At 39.2% G+C, this 26,029-nt stretch overlaps 2 protein-coding genes across 4 annotated transcripts in view; both read left to right on the plus strand.

Moving 5' to 3' along the window:
* Window positions 1–4,997, plus strand: part of LOC133639086 (endoplasmic reticulum metallopeptidase 1) — a 37,796-nt gene extending 32,799 nt beyond the window's left edge. For 2 of the 3 annotated variants that reach the window (XM_062032220.1, XM_062032221.1), the window contains exon 15: window positions 1,746–4,997. In XM_062032220.1, coding sequence (XP_061888204.1) covers window positions 1,746–1,922 — 177 coding nt within the window. In that variant the 3' untranslated portion in view covers window positions 1,923–4,997. The remainder of the gene's footprint in view (window positions 1–1,745) is intronic. The other variant, XR_009823728.1, reaches the window with a different exon arrangement.
* A 2,862-nt stretch (window positions 4,998–7,859) lies between these two features.
* Window positions 7,860–26,029, plus strand: part of ric1 (RIC1 homolog, RAB6A GEF complex partner 1) — a 57,805-nt gene continuing 39,635 nt past the window's right edge. The window contains exon 1 of the mRNA XM_062032224.1: window positions 7,860–8,439. Coding sequence (XP_061888208.1) covers window positions 8,299–8,439 — 141 coding nt within the window. The 5' untranslated portion in view covers window positions 7,860–8,298. The remainder of the gene's footprint in view (window positions 8,440–26,029) is intronic.

Genomic DNA, 26,029 nt, shown 5'->3' on the forward strand with positions numbered 1-26,029 from the left:
GGGCATCACTTGTCGCTGTGCGCCTTCCCTCACAGGACATACGCACATATAACACTTTTCAAAATAAAAGCAGCACAGTTGTATTGCACGCACGACAAAGATGTTTTTTTAAATTTATTTTGTAATTTGAGATTGCCGCTGCGCGCACGAGCATACGTCCACACGGAAGTAATACAAATAACGCTTTTCAAAACAAAAGCAGCACCGTTGTATTGCACACTCGAAATAGATGCTTTTTAAAATGTATTTTGTAATTTATAATTGGCCTCACGCGGGCCGGACAGGGACGTACAAAGGGCCGGATGCGGCCCGCGGGCCGCACAATGCCCAGGTCTGCTGTAGATCAGTGGTTCTTAACCTTGTTGGAGGTACCGAACCCCACCAGTTTCATATGCGCATTCACCAAACCCTTCTTTAGTGAAAAATAAAATGTTTTTTTTTTTTCAAATTCAAGACAAAGTTATATGTTTTTGGTAACACTTTAGTATGGGGAACATATTCTAAGTAACAAATACTTAATTTAGAGTTATTTGGACACTAGGGTAACATATTCTAAGTAACAAAGACTAAATTTAGAGTTATTTGGACACTAGGGGAACATATTCTAAGTAACAAATACTTAATTTAGAGTTATTTGGACACTAGGGGAACATATTCTAAGTAACAAAGACTAAATTTAGAGTTATTTGGACACTAGGGGAACATATTCTAAGTAACAAATACTTAATGTAGAGTTATTTGGACACTAGGGGAACATATTCTAAGTAATAAAGACTTAATTTAGAGTTATTTGGTTCGGGTCAGGGTTAGAGGGTTAGGGTTATAATAAGGCCATGCCGAATAAGGCATTAATAAGTACTTAATAATGACTAGTTAAGAGCCAATATGTTACTAATTTGCATGTTAACAAACAACTAATTATTGGTGAATATGTTCCCCATACTAAAGTGTTACCATGTTTTTTTTACTGGTGCATAAAATGAACCGTGCATGAACATCACCTTGTTCAAACAACAAAACCAACACAGTGCATACACTCACAACAAATTATACACCTGCAAATCAGTGTGACTTCTGCTGTTGCCGTATCCGTAATACACCGAAAGGGAGAAGTTTTTTTTTACACGATGAGTCTGGTGTGTCTTGACTTACGCCGAACCCCTGAGCCCAACTCACCGAACCCCTAGGGTTCGATCGAACCCAGGTTAAGAACCACTGCTATAGATAATAAAAAATGTAATCTGATAAATCTATGGATAAAAAGCAGAGCCTGGCGACGCATGCGCGTTTATCATAACTCTCTCGCTCTCTCTGTCTCTGCCCTTCCCTCACCAATGCTGCTGCTCGCACAATTTGTTTTGTTTTTAACCCCTTCTTAACCCTGAACGTACATTGAAAATACACGCAACCCTAACTCAAAATGCCGGACATTTGAGGCATTTAAGAAACTCCGTCCTGACAGCTCCGCAAAAGAGGACATGTCCGGTGAAAAGAGGACGTATGGTCAGTGTATCGTAGCCCGTTAGCTGCTAGCATGCCGTGTGTTGTGCCTCGGTGTGCATTGTTTACACAACGTGCGTTACGCTACTTAATATGTCCGTGTGGAAACTCGTTCGGTACACCTCCGAACCGAACCGGAACCCCCGTACCGAAACGGTTCAATACAAATACACGTACCGTTACACCCCTATAACTGACCCAAACAGGTGAAATACATCAATCTTGTTCCCGTTGTTCCTCCACAGCCGCCCAGCGATCCGATCCCGTCAGGCCCCGAGGGGATCATCTCAGTGGCCATCTCCACGCACTATTTCTTCGGGGACGACCAGAAGACGCCTGAGCTGGAGAAACTCCTGCGCAGGTTCCCCTCTTGGGCTTTCCCGTCATCGTGGGTCAGCACTTACGACATGTACAGATACTGAAGGGGGCCGCCCCCCCCCACAACAGAGATGTGGTGGAACTGTAATAAGGTTCTTGCTGCCTTTACACACACACACACACACACACACACACACACACACACACACACACACACACACACACACACACACACACGCGCACACACACACCGCCTGAGAGACCCCCACCATCACTGTGTCTAACCAAGCTAAGAAATCGGCTCACTTCCTGATCGGTGCAAAGACATGGGAGAGGGGGGGGGTCGGCCTCTTTATTTATCTCAAATCTGTGGTGCCTTTTTTTAATCCTTCTCGTTCTCCCCCAATCTTTCTTTTTCAGCACCCCCCGTTATCCACTCTAACGCTAACATGCTACCTCTCCTCTTCATCAGCAAAAAGCCCCCCTTCCTTTGCTAACACCACTATCAGCACTGCAGTCTTCGCACTTAAACTGGAAAACCTTTATTTTTTTTCCGTGTCCATCCGTTATCATGAGTCATATTAGCAACAAAGCTAATTGAGTCCAATTCAGAAACCTGTGCCTGGAAGTTCAAAACAAAATATGTTAAGCTGTGAAATCCACGTTTTGGGGGGTTTGTCTTTAAACATCCGACCTGATAAATGTTTAGTCGAGAGAAACCAGCAATGCAACGTAAGACATATTTATCTTCATGCGTTGTCATGGAAACATGGCGTCCGGGATATCTTTATATACTGTAACAGGAAGTGAAGTTGCTATTTGCTGGGGATGGGCATCATCATCAGAATGATTATAGATAATTAAATAATGTAAAAAATATTAATTGACAACTAGATGTAAATCTTGTCATACATTTTGTATTAGTTTGGTCCATTGAGTGCGACTTTTGATTGAGTTTAAAAGCAATGGAGGCAAAATATTGCACTACTTTGCTGCCACCAGCAGAGGCGCTGTTGATTCACGTTAAAAAAACAATAAAGTTGAGTCACAGACAGTAAAGTAGTCTTTTCATGACACCAGCATGGAAACAGGAGTTTAGAACATTCCTATCAATAAAAAAAAATGATAATGAATTTATTGTTGTATTTTATCTAATAAAAAACATGTAAATTAATACAATGAGCTATTAATTGATGGTAAATCTTACCCAAATAATTTTGTTTTTTAAATAAAATTGTAATCAGTTGTTCTCTAAATAATAAACAACATATACACATTTCCATTAATAAAACAAATGTTTAAAAAATAACAGTGAATATATTTAAATATTTTATGTAATAAAAAAAACAATAGAATGTGGCAATAATTGATGGTAAATCTTCACTCAATGTAGTATTTATAAAATTGTAATCAGTTGTTCTCTGAATAATAAACAACATATACACATTTCCATTAATAAAACAAATGTTTAAAAAACAACAGTGAATATATTTTAATATTTTATGTAATAAAAAAAACAATAGAATGTGGCAATAATTGATGGTAAATCTCAACTCATTTTAGTATTTATAAAATTGTAATCAGTTGTTCTCTGAATAATGAACAACACATACACATTTCCATTAATAAAACATGTTTAAAAAATAACAGTGAATATATTTGAATATTTTATGTAATAAAAAAATAATAGAATGTGCCAATAATGATGGTAAATCTTAACTCAATTAATAGTGAATATTTTTTTTAAAAATTGCAATTAATTGTTCTCTAAATAGTAGAAAGAATGTACTGTATTTTTTTTTCCAATGTGTTAACAACAACAACAAATATTGGAAATTGATTTACTTTCACCTATAAATATAATGTCCATCCCTAGTATTTAATTGACAAAAGCGTCGTTATTATTTTATGTAATAAGAAACACGTAAATTAATAAAATGAGCTATTAATTGATGGTAAATCTTACCCAAATAATAACATTTTTATTTATAAAATTGTAATCAGTTGTTCTCTAAATAATAAACAACATATACACATTTTTATTAATAAAAAAAATGTTTAAAAAATAACTGAATATATTTTAATATTTTACATAATAAAAAAATAATAGAATGTGCCAATAATTGATGGTAAATCTTAACTCAATTAATAGTGAATATTTAGAAAATTGCAATTAATTGTTCTCTAAATAGTATAAAGAATGTATTGTATTTTTTTTCCAATTTGTTAATAATGACAAAAAATATTGGAAATTGATTTACTTTCACCTATAAATATAATGCCCATCCCTAGTATTTAATTGACAAAAGCCTCGTTATTCTTGTCTGTACAAATACTGTAAGTGGGCCGCAAGCAAACACTGTACAACCACACTTTGTGCCACTTTAGTAGTAATAATAAATCATGAGATTACTGAACGCTGCTATCAACACTTTTTGCCGTCAAAAGTAGCGTTTGTCCTTGCCATCCATCACACGTCACATGACCCTGTCACGCAAAGCGTCAAGAGATGGCTTGCACTCGACTTGAAACTCTTCACACTGATCGTTGAAACTGCTGACGCGGGCCTCCCGTGTACAGGATGAAAACATCACCAAGACAAATGTATTGGGACAGCCTAAATCACTACTCGGTGCGTCTCAATGTTTTTGTCCATACAGCACAGTTTTGATTGTTTCCTAAATCATTTTAACCGAAGGCGAACCCGCTTTTGATGGAGAGACTAATCCACAAAACATTACTAACTACAGTGGAACCTCCCAAGTTCAACAACACATTGTCACTATTTGGAGCGCACCTTAATTTTCCTGTTAAAATGTTCCTCAAAAGTCAGCTCAGCGAGTGCCTAAAAGTGCATTTTGGCTTTGGTTTTGTCTCGTTTATTTTTCCGTGCCACCACCAAAATGTGGTGGGTAAGTGGGATGATAAGCATAGTGCAGGAAAAGGAACTTAAACTGCCTGCCCAGTACCATAAGAACAACACAACGACATGCACAAATTAACATAAACATATTTAGTGTACAATACATTGCAATACCTATAAAATGCCAGTAGGTGATCCCTCTCATAACGTTGCACCCAAAAAAAGGTGGTAATACTTTGATCCTAATTTACATTATTCTAGCATTACACACTTTGGAAGTGCCACTGTAGTTTTATATGTATATATATATATATATATATATATATATATATATATATATATATATATATATATATATATATATATATATATATATATATATATATATATATATATATATATAATATATATATATATATATGTGTGTGACTTGGTGTAAATGGCAAACAAAAATAAATGGTTGCAGTGTCAAGAGTGTCAATATAAAGAGTTTTTGTTGTGTCAACAAGGCGGCCGAGCACCATCGTTTTCACGCTTCTCTGTTCACACAAACACAAAATAAAAAGTTTCATCTGTTGAAAAGAGCGATTGTTGGAAAGTCTTAAAAAGACAGTCCAAGCTATACTATCCAAGACGACAGTTTTATTCTGTTTTGTTTTAGTACTTTTGTTTACCTTTCGCTCATTCCTTCTTTTTGATACCTCTGCTTTGTTTTTTTTTTGTTTTTTTTTCAACTTTAAATACTGCCCTTTTTTTTTTTTTTTTTTTTGAGTGTATGATGGTTTTGACCCTGCACCTCTAACTGCTGTTTGCTTTGTGTCTTGGTTTGTCAAAAAGAAAAAAAAATGCAGTTGTCTTCAGTTGATATGAACTGTTTTGCCTGGGATTGTGGGTTTAATACTTCATTGATTTTACAGGATGACAAAGCTTGAATATAATGAGCACTTCTAATTAAAAAGAGAAGCTTATTATTACATCAACGTTGTTTGTGTGTGTCTGTTTGGTGCTCAACTGCAAATAATACCCAATACCAGGCCTCTACTAGGTATTATAGTAAACATGAGAACGATATTTGAGTAGCGTGAATCAAATGATCAAAGGCCAGCCTTCTGCATGGGTTCTTCTGACAAAACATACACCATATTTACCTTTATATCTATAGTGTTGAAATAAAAACTATTTTAATACATACTATATAGCCAAAAGTATTAGGCCACCTGCCTTGACTCACATATGAACTTGAAGTGCCATCCAATTCCTAACCCATAGAGTTCAATATGATGTCGGTCCACCTTTTGCAGCTATTACAGCTTCAACTCTTCTGGGAAGGCTGTCCACAAGGTTGCGGAGTGTGTTTATAGGAATTTTCGACCATTCTTCCAAAAGCGCTTTGGTGAGGTCACACACTGATGTTGGCCGAGAAGGCCTGGCTCTCAGTCTCTGTTCTGAAGGTGTTCTGTCGGGTTCAGGTCAGGACTCTGTGCAGGCCAGTCAAGTTCATCCACACCAGACTTTGTCATCCATGTCTTTATGGACCTTGCTTTGTGCACTGGTGGACAGTCATGTTGGAAGAGGAAGGGGCCAGCTCCAAACCGTTCCCACAAGGTTGGGAGCATGGAATTGTCCAAAATGTTTTGGTATCCTGGAGCATTCAAAGTTCCTTTCACTGGAACTAAGGAGCCATGCCCAACTCCTGAAAAACAACCCCACACCATAATTCCTCCTCCACCAAATTTCAAGCACGACACAATGCATTTCGAAATGTAGCGTTCTCCTGGCAACCTCCAAACCCAAACTCGGCCATCAGATTGCTAGATGGAAAAGCGCGATTCATCAGTCCAGAGAACGCGTCTCCACTGCTCTAAAGTCTTTACGCCACTGCATCCCACGCTTCGCATCGGACTTGGTGATGCATGGCTTAGATTTGGCTGCTCGGCCATGGAAACCCATGTTTTTTTTCTTTTTTTCATAAAGAAATACAATCATGTGTGCTTACGGACTGTATCCCTGCAGACTGTATTGATCTATATTGATATATAATCCATAGATGACAAATTTCACCACATCTAGTGTGTGTGTGACAATCATTGGTACTTTAATCTTTAATCTTTTAATCTTATATTGTGTTTTTTATGTTGATTTAATTAAAAAAAAAAGAATTTTATTTATTTATTTTTTTTTTTTAAAAATGTGTTTAATTTATTGTGCGGCCCGGTACCAATCTTTTCGCGGGCCGGTACCGGGCCGCGGCCCAGTGGTTGGGGACCACTGCCTTAGGGGATCTGCTCCAATTTTGTTGTTCTTTGAACCTGTTCACTGTAATAATGACAAATAAAACTATTCTATTCTATTCCTGACCTGGGCAAATTAAGGCCCGGGGGCCGGACATTCCCAAATAATTTTTCAAGATCTTTAAGATGTAAAGTGTAGCTGCCATTATGATGTGCAGTCATGTTTTCTAATGACCGTAAGTCTTCAACTATACAAAGTATTTCAATGGTTGAAATCTGCGCTTATGGATAATATACTAGTTACTATGGTAATCTGATTAGTTACTATGGTAATCTACGTCACAGCAGCTCACGAGGCACCAAGCAGTGTGGGCGGGAAGCGTTTCCACAGAGACGCGGAAGGAGATTTTCACAACAAAGTTCTAAAGCTTAGTGATGTATAGAATAGAATAGAATAGAAACTACTTTATTGATCCCTCTGGGAAATTCAGCAAATATTAGATTGTAGGTGGGGTTTTTTTGTACCCTTCGCGTTCATATTTCACTGTTTGTTGCATTTTTGTTGCGTTTCACTTGATTGTAAAATATGTCGATCGAAAGGGGGTGTGACATTCATATTTTGTCAATATTCAGTGTTTTGTCGTTCATAGAAAAATGTAAAATTCCATTACGTCTGTCATAACGTTTTTAAGCATTCAATCAGACATTATTGTGAGGTTTTGTATTAGTGTTCCTAAAAATAGATAGGCCCCCAGACACATTTTTTTTCTCTAAATAAATGTGGCCCCCGAGTCAAAATAGTTGCCCAGGCCTGTATTAAAGGGTGCCTCAAGGTTTAAATAGCCTGCAAACATAACAGCTACCGCCTGGTGGCAGTGCCGCCACTGCTTTTCCACCCAGCATGACCGTGACGTCACATGTAAACTTCCGCAGCCGGGGCCAATCAGCGTCGAGTAAAAAAATGGCGTCGGTAAGGCACAGAGAAGTCCGAGCCGATCGCCTCACCGCCCGTAAACACGTCCGCTACGGACACCGCGAGGACTAATAGAGCGGTGGGCGCTGACGGGTGTCGTTTCTGCGGGTATTTTAGGGATGTTGGTACGTCTGTCTAGCTTTATTACTGCTTATTTTGGGCCAGAGAGTCGCCACTGCCTCGGGAAAGCTCATTAGCTTCAAGTTGGCTAGTCGTGTAGCTTCATCTTCCAGCAGACTTCACACTCTTGGATTCTTTCCTTCTATTTAACTCCTTTTCCCGCCTACCGACACCACCAATTATGCGTCAACTGGATTAAAAAAATTAAAAAAAAGTCACTTGTAGCGCTGGAGTGATAGAAAGGGGGCCAGTCTGGCATTGCGACATTGTCGAGCCGGAGTCACTTGGCCGTCATGTATTTCCTCACCGGCTGGCCACGGAGGCTGCTTTGTCCGCTGCGGAGTGCCGAGGAGCCCTTCCACATCCAGCCCAGCTCGCAGCGGTTCTACTTCGCTCTGCTTTCCGACACGCAGCTCAGCATCTGGTTCAGTCGGGTGAGTACATCGATGCGTGTGCACCGTATTGACATTTAAATCACAATTCAAATGTAAAGGTGCACTATATTGCCAAAAGTAATTGGCAAAAGAAAGGGCATCTCTATCCTCCTTCAAAACCGCCCTAAAAGAACACCTCCAGGCAACTTAAACCCTAAACTAACACCCTCCCTTCCACATCATACCTCTTCGGATTGTAAACAATCAAATGTAAATAATCAAATGTAGACACTTTTTCTTATACTTTCTGATCTCTCCCTCTGTGTCCAATACTTGCTGTACATATCCTACCAAGTCAGTCCTACACTGTTCCAATGTCCATTTCTCTAACGATGCAATTGTTGATGACTAAAGTGTTGATATCAACCAAACCTAACCCCCCCCCCCCCTCCATATCCCACACCCCGGATTGTAAATAATTCAATGTACACTACCGTTCAAACGTTTGGGGTCACCCAAACAATTTTGTGGAATAGCCTTCATTTCTAAGAACAAGAATAGACTGTCGAGTTTCAGATGAAAGTTCTCTTTTACTGGCCATTTTGAGCGTTTAATTGACCCCACAAATATGATGCTCCAGAAACTCAATCTGCTCAAAGGAAGGTCAGTTTTGTAGCTTCTGTAACGAGCTAAACTGTTTTCGGATGTGTGAACATGATTGCACAAGGGTTTTCTAATCATCAATTAGCCTTCTGAGCCAATGAGCAAACACATTGTACCATTAGAACACTGGAGTGATAGTTGCTGGAAATGGGCCTCTATACACCTATGTAGATATTGCAACAAAAACCAGACATTTGCAGCTAGAATAGTCATTTACCACATTAGCAATGTATAGAGTGTATTTCTTTAAAGTTAAGACTAGTTTAAAGTTATCTTCATTGAAAAGTACAGTGCTTTTCCTTCAAAAATAAGGACATTTCAATGTGACCCCAAACTTTTGAACGGTAGTGTATATACTCTGATGAATATCTTGTGTGATGACTGTAGTATGAAAATAGTATATATCTGTATCATGAATCAATGGACCCCGACTTAAACAAGTTGAAAAACGTATTCAGGCGTTACCATTTATAATAATAATAATAATAATGGATTAGATTTATATAGCGCTTTTCTAGACACTCAAAGCGCTTCACAGAGAAGTGAGAACCCATCATTCATTCACACCTGGTGGTGGTAAGCTACTTTCATAGCCACAGCTGCCCTGGGGTAGACTGACGGAAGCGTGGCTGCCAATTTGCGCCTACGGACCCTCCGACCACCACCCATCATTCATCATTCATTCACCGGTGTGAGCGACACCGGGGGCAAGGGTGAAGTGTCCTGCCCAAGGACACAACGGCAGCGATTTTTGGATGGTAAGAGGCGGGTAGCGAACCTGCAACCCTCAGGTTTCTGGCACGGTTGCTCTACCCACTACGCCATGCCGCCCCATAAGTGGTCAATTGTATGGAATATGTACTTCACTGTGCAATCTCCAAATAAAAGTTTCAATCAATCAATCAATCAATCCCATCCAAATGATCCGAATCAGGTGTCCTAATCACTTGGCCCGGCCACAAGTGTATAAAATCAAGCACTTAGGCATGGAGACTGTTGAGTTGAGTTCGAGTTTATTTGGAACATGCAAGCATACAACATGATACATCACAATTTCCAGTTTCTCTTTTCAACATGTTCGAAAAGGAGCAGGAAGAAGCAGAGCTTATTTAATCCTACCCCTTTTTCTTTTACATAACAGTTGCTAAAACTTTTGTTCACTTCCTGTTCTTGATGTATTCACAATACACTCCATAAGTAATCGCAATAAAAATAAATAAATAATAATTGGTGAAGTAAGTTATATTTCATATGATGAGATAAGTAAGATCAATCAATCAATCAATGTTTATTTATATAGCCCTAAATCACAAGTGTCTCAAAGGGCTGCACAAGCCACAACGACATCCGCGGTACAGAGCCCACATAAGGGCAAGGAAAAACTCACCCCAGTGGGACGTCGATGTGAATGACTATGAGAAACCTTGGAGAAGACCGCATATGTGGGTGACCCCCCCCCCCCCCTCCCAACCCCCACCCCCTTTAGGGGAGACCGAAAGCAATGGATGTCGAGTGGGTCTGACATAATATTGTGAGAGTCCATTCTATAGTGGATCTAACATATTAGTGAAAGTCCAGTCCGTAGTAGATCTAACATAATAGTGAGAGTCCAGTCCATAGTGGGGCCAGCAGGAGACCATCTTGAGCGGACACGGGTCAGCAGCGCAGAGATGTCCCCAACCAATGCACAGGCGAGCGGTCCACCCCGGGTCCCGACTCTGGACAGCCAGCACTTCATCCATGGCCATCGGACCTGTGTAACTCCCCCTCCACAAGGGAGAGGGGGGCAGAGGAGAAAAGAAAAGAAACGGCAGATCAACTAGTCTAAAAGGGGGGGTCTATTTAAAGGCTAGAGTATACAAATGAGTTTTAAGATGGGACTTAAATGCTTCTACTGAGGTAGCATCTCTAACTGTTACATTGAGGGCATTCCATAGTACTGGAGCCCGAATAGAAAACACTCTATAGCCCGCAGACTTTTTTTTGGCTCTGGGAATCACTAATAAGCCGGAGTTCTTTGAACGCAGATTTCTTGTCGGGACATATGGTACAATACAATCGGCAAGATAGGATGGAGCTAGACCGTGTAGTATTTTATACGTAAGTAGTAAAACCTTAAAGTCACATCTTAAGTGCACAGGAAGCCAGTGCAGGTGAGCCAGTATAGGTGTAATCTGATCAAACTTGCTTGTTCTTATCAAAAGTCTAGCAGCCGCATTTTGTACCAACTGTAATCTTTTAATGCTACAGATAGGGAGACCCGAAAATAATACGTTACAGTAATCGAGACGAGACGTAACAAACGCATGAATAAGGATCTCAGCGTCGCTAGTGGACAAAATGGAACGATGCAACTGATACCGATATATACAGTCGTGGAATTAACACATTATTATGCCTAATTTTGTTGTGATGCCCCGCTGGATGCATTAAACAATGTAACAAGGTTTTCCAAAACAAATCAACTCAAGTTATGAGAAAAAATGCCAACATGGCACTGCCATATTTATTATTGAAGTCACAAAGTGCATTATTTTTTTTAACATGCCTCAAAACAGCAGCTTGGAATTTGGGACATGCTCTCCCTGAGAGAGCATGAGGAGGTTGAGGTGGGCAGGGTTGAGGTGGAGGGGGTAGCGGGGGGTGTATATTGTAGCGTCCCGGAAGAGTTAATGCTGCAAGGGGTACTGGGTATTTGGTCTGTTGTGTTTATGTTGTGTTACGGTGCGGATGTTCTCCCGAAATTTGTTTGTCATTCTTGTTTGGTGTGGGTTCACAGTGTGGCGTGTATTTGTCAATCCATCCATCCATTTTCTACCGCTTATTCCCTTCAGGGTCGCGGGGGGCGCTGGAGCCTATCTCAGCTACAATCGGGCGGAAGGCGTAACAGTGTTAAAGTTGTTTATATGGACACTCTGTGTGACCTGTATGGCTGTTGACCAAATATGCATTGCATTCAATTGTGTGTGTGAAAAGCCGTAGATATTATGTGATTGGGCCGGCACTCACAGGCAGTGCCTTTAAGGCACGCCCCCAATGTTGTTGTCTGGGTGGAAATCGGGAGAAATTCGGGAGAATGGTTGCCCCGGGAGATTTTCGGGAGGGGCACTGAAATTCGGGAGTCTCCCGGGAAAATCGGGAGGGTTGGCAAGTATGACTGGGAGACGCAACTGCTCTGTACTTCTCCCTACGTCCGTGTACCACTCCGTACAGCGGCGTTTTAAAAGGTCCTACATTTTACTTTTTGAAACCGATACTGATAATTTTCGATATTACATTTTAAAGCATTTATCGGCCGATAATATCGGCAGTCCGATATTATTGGACATCTCTAATGGAGACTGTTTCTACAAACATTTGTGAAAGAATGGGCCGCTCTCAGGAGCTAAGTGATTTCCAATGTGGAACTGTCATAGGATACCACCTGTGCAACAAATCCAGTCGTAAAATTTCCTCGCTCATAAATATTCCAAAGTCAACGGTCGGCTTTATTACAAGAAATTGGAAGAGTTTGGGAACAACAGCAACTCAGCCACAAAGTGGTAGGCCACGTAAACTGACAGAGAGGGGTCAGCGTACGCAACATGTCTGTGCACAAAACAAGGTCCTTAAAGTTAAAGTACCAATGATTGTCACACACACACTAGGTGTGGCGAAATTATTCTCTGCATTTGACCCATCACCCTTGATCACCCCCTGGGAGGTGAGGGGAGCAGTAGGTTGCAGCGGTGGCTGCGCCTGGGAATCATTTTTGGTGATTTAACCCCCAATTCCAAGACATGGATGACAGAGTCTGGTGTGGATGAACTTGACTGGCCTGGAATTATGGTGCGGGGTTGTTTTTCAGGAGTTGGGCTTAGGCCCCTTAGTTCCAGTGAAAGGAACTTTGAATGCTCCAGGATACCACAACATTTTGGGACAATTCCATGCTCACAACCTTGTGGGAACAATTTGGAGCTGGCCCCTTCCTCTTCCAACATGACTGTGCACCAGTGCACAAAGCAAGGTCCATAAAGACATGGATGACAGAGTCTGGTGTGGATGAACTTGACTGGCCTGCACAGAGTCCTGACCTGAAACCCGATAGAACACCTTTGGGATGAATTAGAACGGAGACTGAGAGCCAGGCCTTCTCGACCAACATCAGTGTGTGACCTCACCAATGCGCTTTTGGAAGAATGGTCGAAAATTCCTATAAACACACTCCGCAACCTTGTGTACAGCCTTCCCAGAAGAGTTGAAGCTGTAATGGCTACAAAAGGTGGGCCGACATCATATTGAACTCTATGGGTTAGGAATGGGATGGCACTTGAGTCAAGGCAGGTGGCCAATATAGTGTATTTCCCTCGAGTCACATCTAGTCTACACATTTACACACCTTGACCTCAGGCTCGTTTCCAAGCAACTGCATCTTAAATCAATCATTAAGGTGCATACACCTGATCAATGTTTTATGTAAAGACCAGACTATCCCAGCTGACTTATTGGGGCACCCTGGACTGGTACCCGGTCAATCACATTTACAAAAAACTATCTATACTAATGGGTCATTTACAGCTCTGGTGTCAGTGGTCCCCAACCACCAGTCTGGGGACTGGTACCGGTCCGTGACACATTTGCTACCGGGCCGCACAGAAACATTAATTTATAAACTACCGCATTTTCTCCGACTTAACTTTCGCCTGTCCCACTAAACACACCAATAAGTTTGTTAATAGATGTATATTACAACTTCAGCGTTATAGTGAGTTGATTTTTTGGCTGTTTTTATCTGCCACATATGGAAAGCCGGTCCGTGCAAATAATGCATACATTAAACCGGTCTGCGGTCCCTATTTGGGATCTGCATAAGTCCCATGAATTTGAAATCTAACTGGAGTATTTATAAAATAATCTTGCCTTCCTTCCTCCTTCTGCCAAACAAGCTTTTTGGAAAGGGCACATTTGCTTGTATTCCGTGACGTGACTTCTTCCCGGAAGTGAAAAACTGTGGTGGTCCATCAAAGGCTGGGGCGAACTATCTGAGTACACAAGGGGCCTAGATCTTCCTGCAAAAAGCAGAAAAGCTATGCAATGGAATAGATCCCTAATAAGGTTGTACGGTATACCGGTATTAGTATAGTACCGCGATACTAATGAATCATTCGGTACTATACCGCCTCTGAAAAGTACCGGTCCACCACCCCCCCCACACCCCTGTCGTCGTCACGTTGTGTCATTGCTGGTTTACGAGTAGAGGAGCATGTTCGGCAGCGCACAATCACGGAGTACTTACAAGCAGACACGGTGTGTAGGCAGAAAAGGGAGAACGGACACATTTTGGCCTAAAATTTTAAAGATAAAGTTGAAGTTAAAACACTGAACACAGTGTATGTAAAAAAATATACATAATAATCAAACATATAGGCAAATTCATATATCTGGTATTATTTGCATAACTGCGACGTGGCATTGAAGAAAACAAGTTTAACACCCCTGATGAACAGTCTCCAATTACACAAGCATGCAAGTCAGGAATTATTGAAGCACGAGGAGAAAACCCACACAAACACTTGGCAAGTAACATAATAAGAAAAATATTAAAAACACCTCCTAAGCCGAAACTATTAACATATTGTTGAATTCATACCTTTTTCCTGTCATTTCAAACTGTCAGACAAATGATAGATATACGTGCCGGCATGGTTATCATGCCACGTTTTGTTGCCAGGTGATCTTTGAACCCCCGTTATGTAATCACTAAGACATTAGAATCTGCTGACTGCTGTTAAAGTATCTCTTTGCTATGAAGTAAAATGCTCCAAAGCAGTACAATTTGGAGTTCAACCACAAAGCAATTCTGGAAAAGCACGACTCAAAAGTCAAACTTCATGCACAATGTTAGTCTATCTCTTAAGACTTCAGTTTAGTGAAGTGTCATAAGCATATAACTAACGAAAGCAGCATTTCATATCACGGTTATTGTTACCAAAATTATTGCGGTTATCATTATTGTTGTGGTATTGTTGACTGTGCTCAAAACGTACTTTTACACAGTGAAATTTGATAAAACTGCCACTATGTTTTACGTTTTGTGTTTCTGATGCTTTACTGATGTGTTCTGGTGGGCGTTGTGGTGTCCTACTCAGTTCAGCAGTCCATGAACTCACCGTCAAAACACCTCTGTCGTATTCCTCGAAGAATGTAAGAAGAGACAGTCAAAAAGAAGCTTGAAAACGGTCTGTAAAACATCATCTATGCAACATTTTGACCAAAGAACCACCATTACATGTTATGTAGACCACAGGGAAGTGTTTTGAATGTAGAAAAAAGTCATATGACTCCTTTATTGGGAAAATATGTTAATGTATCTCGTTTTCACATTTGCATGTAAGCTAGGGAGCTAGAGCCAGTCTGTCTGAGTTTATCAAACTGCGGCTATCAATCTCGGTTTTTCGATGATTTTAATTTCAAACGGTAGTATTATGGAAGTACAAAACCCAAAACCAGTGAAGTTGGCACGTTGTGTAATTCGTAAATAAAAACAATACAATGATTTGCAAATTATTTCCGGCGTTTGTGGGTGTTGTTGATGAATGGCTTTGGCTTTGCATAGTAGAGTTTTAACTTGCACTTACAGATGTAGCGACCAACTGTAGTTACTGAGAGTGGTTTTCTGAAGTGTTCCTGAGCCCATGTGGTGATATCCTTTACACACTGATGTCGCTTTTTAATGCAGTACCGCCTGAGGCATCGAAGGTCCGTAATATCATCGCTTATGTGCAGTGATTTTCTCCAGATTCTCTGAACCTTTTGATGATATTAAGGACCGTAGATGATGAAATCCCTAAATTCCTTGCAATAGCTCATTGAGAAATGTTGTTCTTAAACTGTTCGACAATTTTTCTCACGCATTTGTTCACAAAGTGGTGACACTCGCCCCATCCTTGTTTGTGAATGACTGAGCATTTCATGGAAGCTGCTTTTATACCCAATCAAGGCACCCACCTGTTCCCAATTAGCTCGTTCACCTGTGGGATGTTCCAAATAAGTGTTTGATGAGTATTCCTCAACTTTCTCAGTCTTTTTTGCCACTTGTGCCAGCTTTTTTGAAACATGTCGCAGGCATCAAATTCCAAAATGAGCTAATATTTGCACAAAATAACAAAGTTTACCAGTTTGAACTTGTCTTTGCAGTCTGTTCAATTGAATATAGGTTGAAAAGGATTTTCAAATCATTGTATTTTGTTTTTATTTACGATTTATGTAATCCAATTCACGTGTGTGTGTTTAATTTGTGTGTATGTATATCAATCTGTGTGTGTGTATTCAGATTCGCATACGTGTATTTTAGATCTCCGTACGTGTTTTTAAGCTGTGTATCTGTCCCTAATCAGAAAGAACCCTCGATAGGCTGTCTACTTACACGTGACTTTTTGCTCATGAGCGTGTAATACTACTTGTGCGCACATACAGAAGTGCATGCGCGTCATATAATCTGCATGTGCGTATCTGAGGTGTGCCTACATTTAACCAACCACGGAAGACACCACACATGTTTAAAAGGAGGCTATTTTGAAAGCGTTATCTTTTCCATGTATAATCTTTCAAGCAGCATTGTTTAAAACAGAGGAGTAAAAATGTAAGATATTTATTAGTTGATGACCAGCAGGAAAACATGTATGCAGGACAGCACCCCTCAACACATTGTTTACTGTAGCGAGGCATTTAGTACCTTTAACAATGGATCAGGGTTTATTTCCTGAGGTTTCGCCACGCAGAGGACGTGACCGTGTTTTTTTTTCCCCCTGCCCTCGCCAGTTATCAATGAAGCGTCCAAGTACAAAGAATCTTCTCTCCGGAATGCGTGTTCCTCTCGACAGATGGGACTCGCACATCTGTTCAATCCATTGTGTAATAAAGTCGTAACTGGCAGAGACACGTTACTGCCATGGCTCAAAGTGTTGTTAGTGAAAACTAATATGTGGTGTGCCCTTTGGGCCGTATCAAAAATGGTTTGTAAGACAGAATACAAATATGCTCAAAATGTTTGTAATGACTTTGGTACCTCACCTTACAACAGGCCTGGGCAATTACTTTGCCTCGGGGGGTTCAAATTTTGAGAAAAAAATGTGTCTGGGGGCCGGTATATCTATTTTTAGGAACACAAAGACAAAATCTCACAATAATGTCTGATTGAAAGCTAAAAACGTTGTGACAGACCACCTTAAAAAACAAAATGGAATCTTAAATTTTTTTTTACTGAATGAGACACCCAGAATGTACATGAAACTAAATAATGTGGGATTTACAATATTGACTATGAACGATAAAACACTGAATATTGACAACATATGAATGTCACACACTCTCGATCGACATATTTTACAATCAAGCAATAAAAATGCAACAAACACAGCGAAATCTGAAGGCTAAGGGTAAAAAATAAACCCACCTACAATCTGATACATCTGATATCTCACTAAGCCTTAAAACCTTGTAAAAAATCTCCTTCTGCATCTGTCCCTGACACCCGCATTTCAGGCTGGCCGCTCTGGAAAAACTCTATGGAAATGCCCCACACCCACACTGCTTGGTGCCTCCTCTGAGCTGCTGTGACTTAGATTACCATAGTAACTAATTAGATTACCATAGTAACTAGTATATCATGCAAAAGCGCAGATTCCAACCATTGAAATACTTTGTATAGTTCAAGACTTACGGTAATTTGAAAACATCACTGCACATCATAATGGCAGCTACACTTTCCATCTTAGAGATCTAAAAAAATTATTTTGTAATGTCCGGCGGGCCAGATTGAAAAGCTTATCGGGCCGCATGTGGCCCCCGGCCCTTAATTTGCCCAGCTCTGCCTTACAAGCTTAATTGGTTCTGTGAGGAAGCTCTTAAAGGGGAACTACACTTTTTTTAGTTATTTTTTAGCAATCCATATGCAAGAGAAGAACACATTTTTCTTTTTTTATCCTTTCTAATTTGTTTTATACAAGTACAAGGTGGCTAACAATGAAGCTAACCAAAGTCCTCTATTACGCCCATAAAGCCCTCTAGCAACAGTCAAAACCACCAACAATACTCCGTTAACATTTTGTGACCTGAATATTAACAAAGTTTTAGCGATATTGTTACAGAGTTTTTCGAACCAGGATTATCAGGTGCATTAAAGGGGTCATATTATGATTTTTTTCCCCTACATTTAAAACACTTCCTAAACATGTAATGGTGGTTCTTTGGTCAAAATGTTGCATAGATTATGTTTTACAGACCACCTTCAAGCCCTTCTCTGACCGTCTCTTCAGGATGGGCCGTTTTGTGGGCAGTCTTATTTACTCCACTTCGACAGAGTCTTCTTCTCCCGTCATCTTTGTTGTACCAGTAGTTTTTAGTGCTTCAGTAGCGAGTCTACTGACAAATATGTTAGAACTGGGCGCTTCTTTATATTAGAAATGGCAACAGCGGAGGATGAATACCCCACAACGAGAGGATAGAGGAAAAGAAAAAACTTATTGACTACGGCGTCGGATTGGACTACAATGGCGGACGCACGCTAATTTTCGTGACTTGTGCTGATCCCAAATACATAACAGCAGGTACCAGTAGGTAAGAAAAGTTGGTTTTGTATAATTAACCAACTTAATAAACAAAACTTTTGATAGTGTCTCATAATAAGTGCCTTGGGGTCCCTCCATAATAATACCCGTATATTGAAGCACAGTACGCCTAACTACGTTAGCCGTATTGCACTGACAATCCATCAAGCGGTGCGGATTCATAACTTACCAAAGTCATATTAAAACATTTTGACACCTGTTGGAAGTTGGCCATCCCACCTTGTCCAAATCCACCCAAACTTGTCTCAAACGTTTGTGATACGTTTGTGCTGTTTTTTGCTACAAAAAATGTTGATTGTGCCGTTCCGGTTTTTAAATTACCGTATTTTTCGGACTATAAATCGCAGTTTTTTTTCACAGTTTGGCCGAGGGTGCGACTTATACTCTGGAGCGACTTATGTGTGAAATTATTAACACATTACCGTAAAATATCAAATAATATTATTTAGCTCATTCACATAAGAGACTAGACGTATAAGATTTCATGGGATTTAGCGATTAGGAGTGACAGATTGTTTGGTAAACGTATAGCATGTTCTATATGTTATAGTTATTTGAATGACTCTTACCATAATATGTTACGTTAACATACAAGGCACGTTCTCAGTTGGTTATTTATGCGTCATATAACGTACACTTATTCAGCTTGTTGTTCACTATTTTTTATTTATTTTAAATTGCCTTTCAAATGTCTATTCTTGGTGTTGGGTTTTATCAAATAAATTTCCCCAAAAAATGCGACTTATACTCCAGTGTGACTTATATATGTTTTTTTTCCTTCTTTGTTATGCATTTTCGGCCGGTGCGACTTATGCTCCGGTGCGAGTTATACTCCGAAAAATACGGTATTCTAAAATTCCTTTCTATGACTAGTGATGTCATCCAGCCCCCCCAGCTTGTCCAAATCACTCCAATCTTGTCACATTTGTTTGTGCTACATTTGTGCTTGTTGCTGCAAAAAAGTTTGATCTCCCCAAACTTGCGCACAGGGTTATGACATCCGATCCGGTGAGCTGCTCTTTGGCCTCTGAGTGCTATCGTTTTGGTGGTTCAGGGGGATTTGTTTGCTTACACACCACTTATGGCAAGGCACTCTACATCATTCTCACCCAGGAAACGTTTCTGTCTGGATGTGAATCACTATTAATAGGACACTGTAGGGATGCATTTATTATTTTAACCCATAACGAAACACCAACGTTTCTGTGGGGACATGCTCTAAGACGTGTGTGAGCTACAGCCCCGCTCCCCTCTGGGCAAAAAGGAGGGACACCGATTTAGCGCACACAGAGTGACCAGTGACACTTTCACGTAATTCACTTGTCCATTTGGTTATGGTTAAGTTTATTTCGAACATGCTATATTTAAAGATACACAAAAATGTTACTCTAGTTTGATCAACTTTACATGGATTTATTATATGAGCCATAAGTGCGCTCCTTTTTTTTAAAATACTCGCACAACCTATTTCTAGACTCTAAAATGTTGCACTGTACAGCTCTGCAAATTATCAGCTTATCGACAAATAGTTGCTCAAATGTTTAGCTTGATGGTAAGTTAGCAACCAGTCGTGCTTAAATTTTACAAACATCTGTTTCTGAGTCCCCTTAAGGTATGTACCAATTGTTGTGGTAGTTCGACAAAACCACCTATAAGTTAGCAGTCTGAATCGTAGGACAACAGCGCCGCCCTGTGGTGTATTTGTCAGGAAAATAATAGCACCGACAACGTAGTAGGGGTATATTTTTGAAAAACATTTGCTCTCAGAAGTAGAGTAGTTATACCATGGGGTGTCCTGATCATTTCACATTAAAAGTTCCCAAAATAAGCTGTAAACCAGAGTTGTATAGAGAGAATGGCCAACTAAACAACAGGCGCCATGACTGCTACCAAAGCCTTTTGTTTTTCTGACGTAATAAACCAAAATAATGTGTTTATATATAGTTCTAAAATTACTCCAGCTCATAAACTTACAATAAAACGTGCTTTTATTTTGTGGAAGTATAATTTTGTGGCTGTATTTGACGCACTCTACTGCTACATTCCTGTAGTGTTTCGTGACCAGCAGGCACTCTAACACACACCCGATGGCGCAATAAACATAAAGATATACACAAAATGACCAAAAAAATAACTTATTACCCTCATTTTGCCAAAATTTTAATTTGCTTTGGACCAACAATCACAGAGAAATTGTGACTTTTGTGTTAAGTATTTTAACGGTGGTGGCTGTATTTGTAATCTAATCTATTAGGATGGGTCTTGATAAGATTTTTCTGGTTCTGATATCACTTTTAATTCTGCTTAACGATGCAGTTCCTTAACGTTTCTCTCTTTGGTTCTTATTTGGAAAAAAAGAGAAAAGGGTTGACTAGCATCAATTTTTCATTTAGAGGTAACATGACCTTACAAAGCCTACAGTGAGGTCTCGAGGCCCATATGTAGCATAGAAGAAGAAAAAAAACTTATTTGCAAATAGATATATAAGAACTTTATATTCTTCTGTAGAATTTAATCATGTTCACGTGAATGTAACATTTTGTAAAACGTGATATTAACTTATTACATGCAAAGTCAAGCCTTTTTAAGTTATTTTTATGATTATGGCTTACAGATTATGAAAACTTTTCATTGAAAATCTCAGAAAATGTAAAGTTTAAAAAACTGTGAGCTGTGGTGATCAAAATGATAACAAACGCTTGGCATATCTCACTTTACATGTAAATGAGTTTATATCACAGATTAGTTTCACATTTGAAGTTAATTGCCTGTCGAAATCTGTTTCCCGTCATGCTTATCTAAATGAGAAGGCATTCATTTCAATTTAACAAATAATAGTGCTAACATGATAGGTGGTGTTAGTTAGTACCTGTTGTATTCATATGAAGTGCTAGCTTTACTGCTGCTGGGATGAGATTGGAGTGGTTCAAAAAATGTTTTTTCATTTATAATTATTGTATTCTGTTCGTATGTCCCCTTTAATGAAATAGCAGACTTTTAATTATTACAAGAAGCGCTATTGCAATCTTTTCTTGTAAAATGTTAGACTTTGTGCTGCACGGGCACCGCCATTTTGCAATCTGACGTCATTATGCAACATGCGTAGTCATCCCCACCCAGGAATTGTTAAAGGAACCTTTTGGAAAAAATAACAAGCTATTTCAAGGAATTAATACTGGGAACCGGTTCTGAACAAGAACCGGTTTTTGATTCCCATCCCTGCTCCCTCTGTATCACTCATTATTTATTATTCTAACTGTTTTTTCTTTTCTGTAACATGCTAACCGAGAGGGACAAGCAGTAGAAAATGGATGGATGCTAACAGTAGCAGAAAAATAAACTTAATACAGAGGCTAAGGCCCAATCCCAATGTTCCCCCTCACTCACTACCACTAGCCCTCACCCACTACCATTAACACCGTCGAAATGAAGCAGCAAGGGGTAGAGTTTTGTAATCTTCCCTAGGAATTGGGGCACCACTTGCTACGTCACTGCATAGTTTCGGGCACGTAAGCAACTAAATAGTTATGTTTGCACATTTGTCTTACCTAGATTTGTCCCGACACCAATATTTTGGTACCAAAATGAATATCGTTGTGTATTTCAATACTTTTTGATACTTTTCAAAATAAAGGGGACCACAAAAAAATTCATTATTGGCTTGATTTTAACCTAAAATCTTATGATAAAATTTATGATTAAAAATGTTTCTTATTGTACTCAAATAACAATTTTAAAAGATTGGAATTAAAATTAAAAGTTGCATTAAACACATGGGTTTTTCTTATTGCACTCAAAGAACAGTTTACAATTATTTTACATATGACATGTAGCCTGCCATAATCTAGAATTAGGTAGAATAGACTAGAAAGCTTTGTGACATTGTATTAAATGCTTCATGATTTATGAATGCCAATTTAGTTCTGTGCTTCAAGCCAAATACAATCTAGTAAATACTGAAAACAACAAGGCTAAAACTACACATATAAGACATGTAGCAGGTAAAACACACATTGTTAAAGATAAAACACAAATAAAATAGTGGGAGTTTGTTACGAAATTCGGTCAAATCACTTGCGTTGGTTTACACTACGTGGGCGGTTTCTGACTGCGCTAATAATTTTTAACAAGCCAACCAGCTGTTTGAACATATACGTATCTGTATGTGCACGGGGGACTCTGTTAACTGTATTAGCTGCCACTCTTTTACCTCCTTGTGCAGATCTGAATGTTTATGTTTACCAAAGTAGTTTTTTAAATTAATTAGTAGCGGTGTACCGTACAATCCAAGTCCTACTATTACACAACAAACCAGGCAGCAACGCCGTTAACGGCTGAAATCGTTTTTTATCATTCATCATGTTATAGTTGATGAATGAACAAAGAACTACACGGAGAAGAAGCCGCCATCTACGACTGTTGTCTCTTCTTTATTTTTTTTTAAGGTATGTAACGTTTTCACATTTGCAAGCTTTTCGTCAGTATTTCAGCTTAACGTTAGCTATTGTGGCTAGCTGGCTAACGTTACAAACTAACGTGTAATATATTATATAACATGCATAAATTGGTGATTTGATTGAGCGGGTCAGCTTCTGAAATCCCTCATTCTGAAGGGCTATATTCATACTCCGTACCCCTCATTATGTCTACTACCCCTACATGCAAAGAGTCATTGGAACACCACTACCCTCACCAGAACGGGCAAAATGTAGGGATAGAGCTAAAAAGTAGGGTGAGTGGGTGTATTAGAACTAGCCCTAAGTGAATATGTGTACTTTTGTCCTTGTTTCTCCATATTTCTGCACAATAACTCAGATATGGTAACACTGACGAGCAGCAGAGAATATGGAGTGATTTTTAGTCCCGAACATATTTTGCTTTATTCATTGACGTATTTCTTGCCACTTTATGTTGTATATTTTAAAATGAGATTTCCAGTTAATTTTCTCATCTATTATTACTGTTATGCCCATTTGATTGTAGACTCTTACTGACACCTTGTGGCGATATGAAAATACTACGCTTGACTTGTTTGGGCACATCCGGGTTGACGATGCCAGTTCAGTTCATGAGACAATTGAGAAGTAGACAAGTTGTGTTAGCTCTTACAAGCCTTGGAAATGATAAGTCTGTAAGTAAACTGTTTAACTTGTTTATGTAACTCAATATCAAGGTGGAAAGTGGTTAAATTTGATACTAAGATGTTTATTGAAAAACGATTTTTGTGCACTGTTTTAATGGATGTTTTGAGGACGTAAAATGGCTGCCAGTCGTATATTTCCACCATCGAAATAGTTTCAACACTCAGCAGTATTTGTTTGATGATAGTACTGCGAGTAAAGCTAATATTTACATATTGTGTATTACATTTCAGTATGTTATTTGAATCACATAGCTTATACATTTGTCATTGTGTGTATTTCAGTTTTACATAAAAGTCCAGTGCAAAATAAAAGTCCAGTGCAAGACAAAAGTAAAGATAGGAAAAAGACAAAGCAAGATCAACAACAATAAAGAGCCTAAATGGATTAATCTGCTTTGGAACTTTATTAGAACGTCTTGGATTGTTTGTTAGCTGTCTGCCAAGCTGTATAACCTCAACACATATAGTGAGGGCAGAAGAATTACACCCAAAATTTGGTTTCTTTTTGGTCTGCCTATCTGTATTTGCGTTTGATTTTTTCTTCTGCTGCTACTGTTATTCTGTTATTATTTGTATTAGCTTCTGTGTGTTCTCTCCTGAACAAAATGCAGTCGTCGTGTCGTGTGGTTACCTCGCACTAAACGCTGTAATTGGTGGTTCTCCAATGTTAAAAAGTTAAATTTAAAGTACCAATGATTGTGTTGTCCGCGAACCTTCGCTTCCTATACTTGTCTTCTTTCCGGGTTGTGGTGAAAGCGATACAAAATCTTTCCACAATTCTCACGAGTGGACAGACCCCATGCTGCACAACAGTAGCTTTTTACACCTCGAAAAAAAACAAGCATTAGCAAAACTTTAGCAGCAGTCATTGGCGGCCTGTAATCACGCGAGTGTCTTTTGACCATTGAGGAGATGGCTTGAAACCGAGTTGGCCATTCTCTCTTTATACACAACTCTGCTTTAAACAAGCCAACAATGCCAACTACTGGCCTGGCATGTGTATTACAGCATTTTCCCCAAACCCCCTTTTGAGTTGATTTATCTGTTCCTTTGTTTTGCTACCACTTTCACTGGCCTTCCCCTTTAAGTTTATTTTTCATTTTTTGAAATCCCTTTTCAGTTCTGAACTCGAGCCAGCACAGGCTCAGCCCACAGACAGTTCATTCAGGGTGTTATTACTAATCTGTATCGCACGGTAGCTTAGCCGTGTTCTATTCCCAAACACGCAGTTGTAAGGCGGTCATTCCAGTGAAATGTTCAAGAACTGCATTATTCTTAGCTTCAACCAGTGCAATATAACTTTATTGCCGCAATGCAACATTGCAATTAATCAGCTATTGCTTGTGCAGGTGACAATATAAAATATTAATAATGCAGCACAGAAAAAAGAAGCCGGAGCCTTTTCTGCTTACAGTGTCATGTTAGACAGCTGGTTATTTCTTTATCCTTGGTCTGTGCCAAATCTCTGTTTGCTTCGTTCAAGGATCATAATGCTAACTCCAGTGCATTTCTTCTGCTAGTTCGGTTGGTTGGATCAAGTGTAAACACCGTCATCTGAACCCTGGTGTGCACCAAACAAGTAGACCGCTTGAGAGATTTGTCTCAGTTTCACTTGCAAATGAACTCAGGTGTGGTATGATTAACTAAAGCTTAAACGTGAAGGCTACACGGACCAAAGACACAGAGTTGTGTTGATATATGACTGTAAAAAGTATGCAGAAATTCTAACAATTTAAGACAAAATTGGTTTGAAGGGCTCTCTTGTGTGTGTGTGCGTGCGTGCAAGTGTGACAATGATAGGCTTTAAAAATATATTTTACAAGCTTTTTAGGAAATAGCTGAACATAAAAATAAGCAACGTATTCAGCCCAGCAAATGGCATTTTGCTTGGTAAAAATGTTACCAATCAAATTGTATAATATTTTACGAAAGCTGTCAATAAAAAGTAATATTTTACTAGCTTTTTTTTTCAATATAGCAGAAATAAAAAAGTAATTAAGTATTCATCCAGCAGATGGCATTTTGGTTTCGAAAAGTTGAGTAACTTCACGTAACATGTCACAAAAGCTGCCTTTAAAGTACCATTAGAATTTAATTTAAATGTGTTTCATTGTATCTATTTAACCATATCCAATTGTATTTCCAATCCGCAAAGTATGTGAAAATAACCTCTAAACATCACAAAATGCCACAATTTCAGACGGCTATTTTGAATATTCCGCTCCGAATGCCTTCG

This window comes from Entelurus aequoreus, linkage group LG21 (genome assembly GCF_033978785.1).
Source record: "Entelurus aequoreus isolate RoL-2023_Sb linkage group LG21, RoL_Eaeq_v1.1, whole genome shotgun sequence".
NCBI classification, from domain to species: domain Eukaryota; kingdom Metazoa; phylum Chordata; class Actinopteri; order Syngnathiformes; family Syngnathidae; genus Entelurus; species Entelurus aequoreus.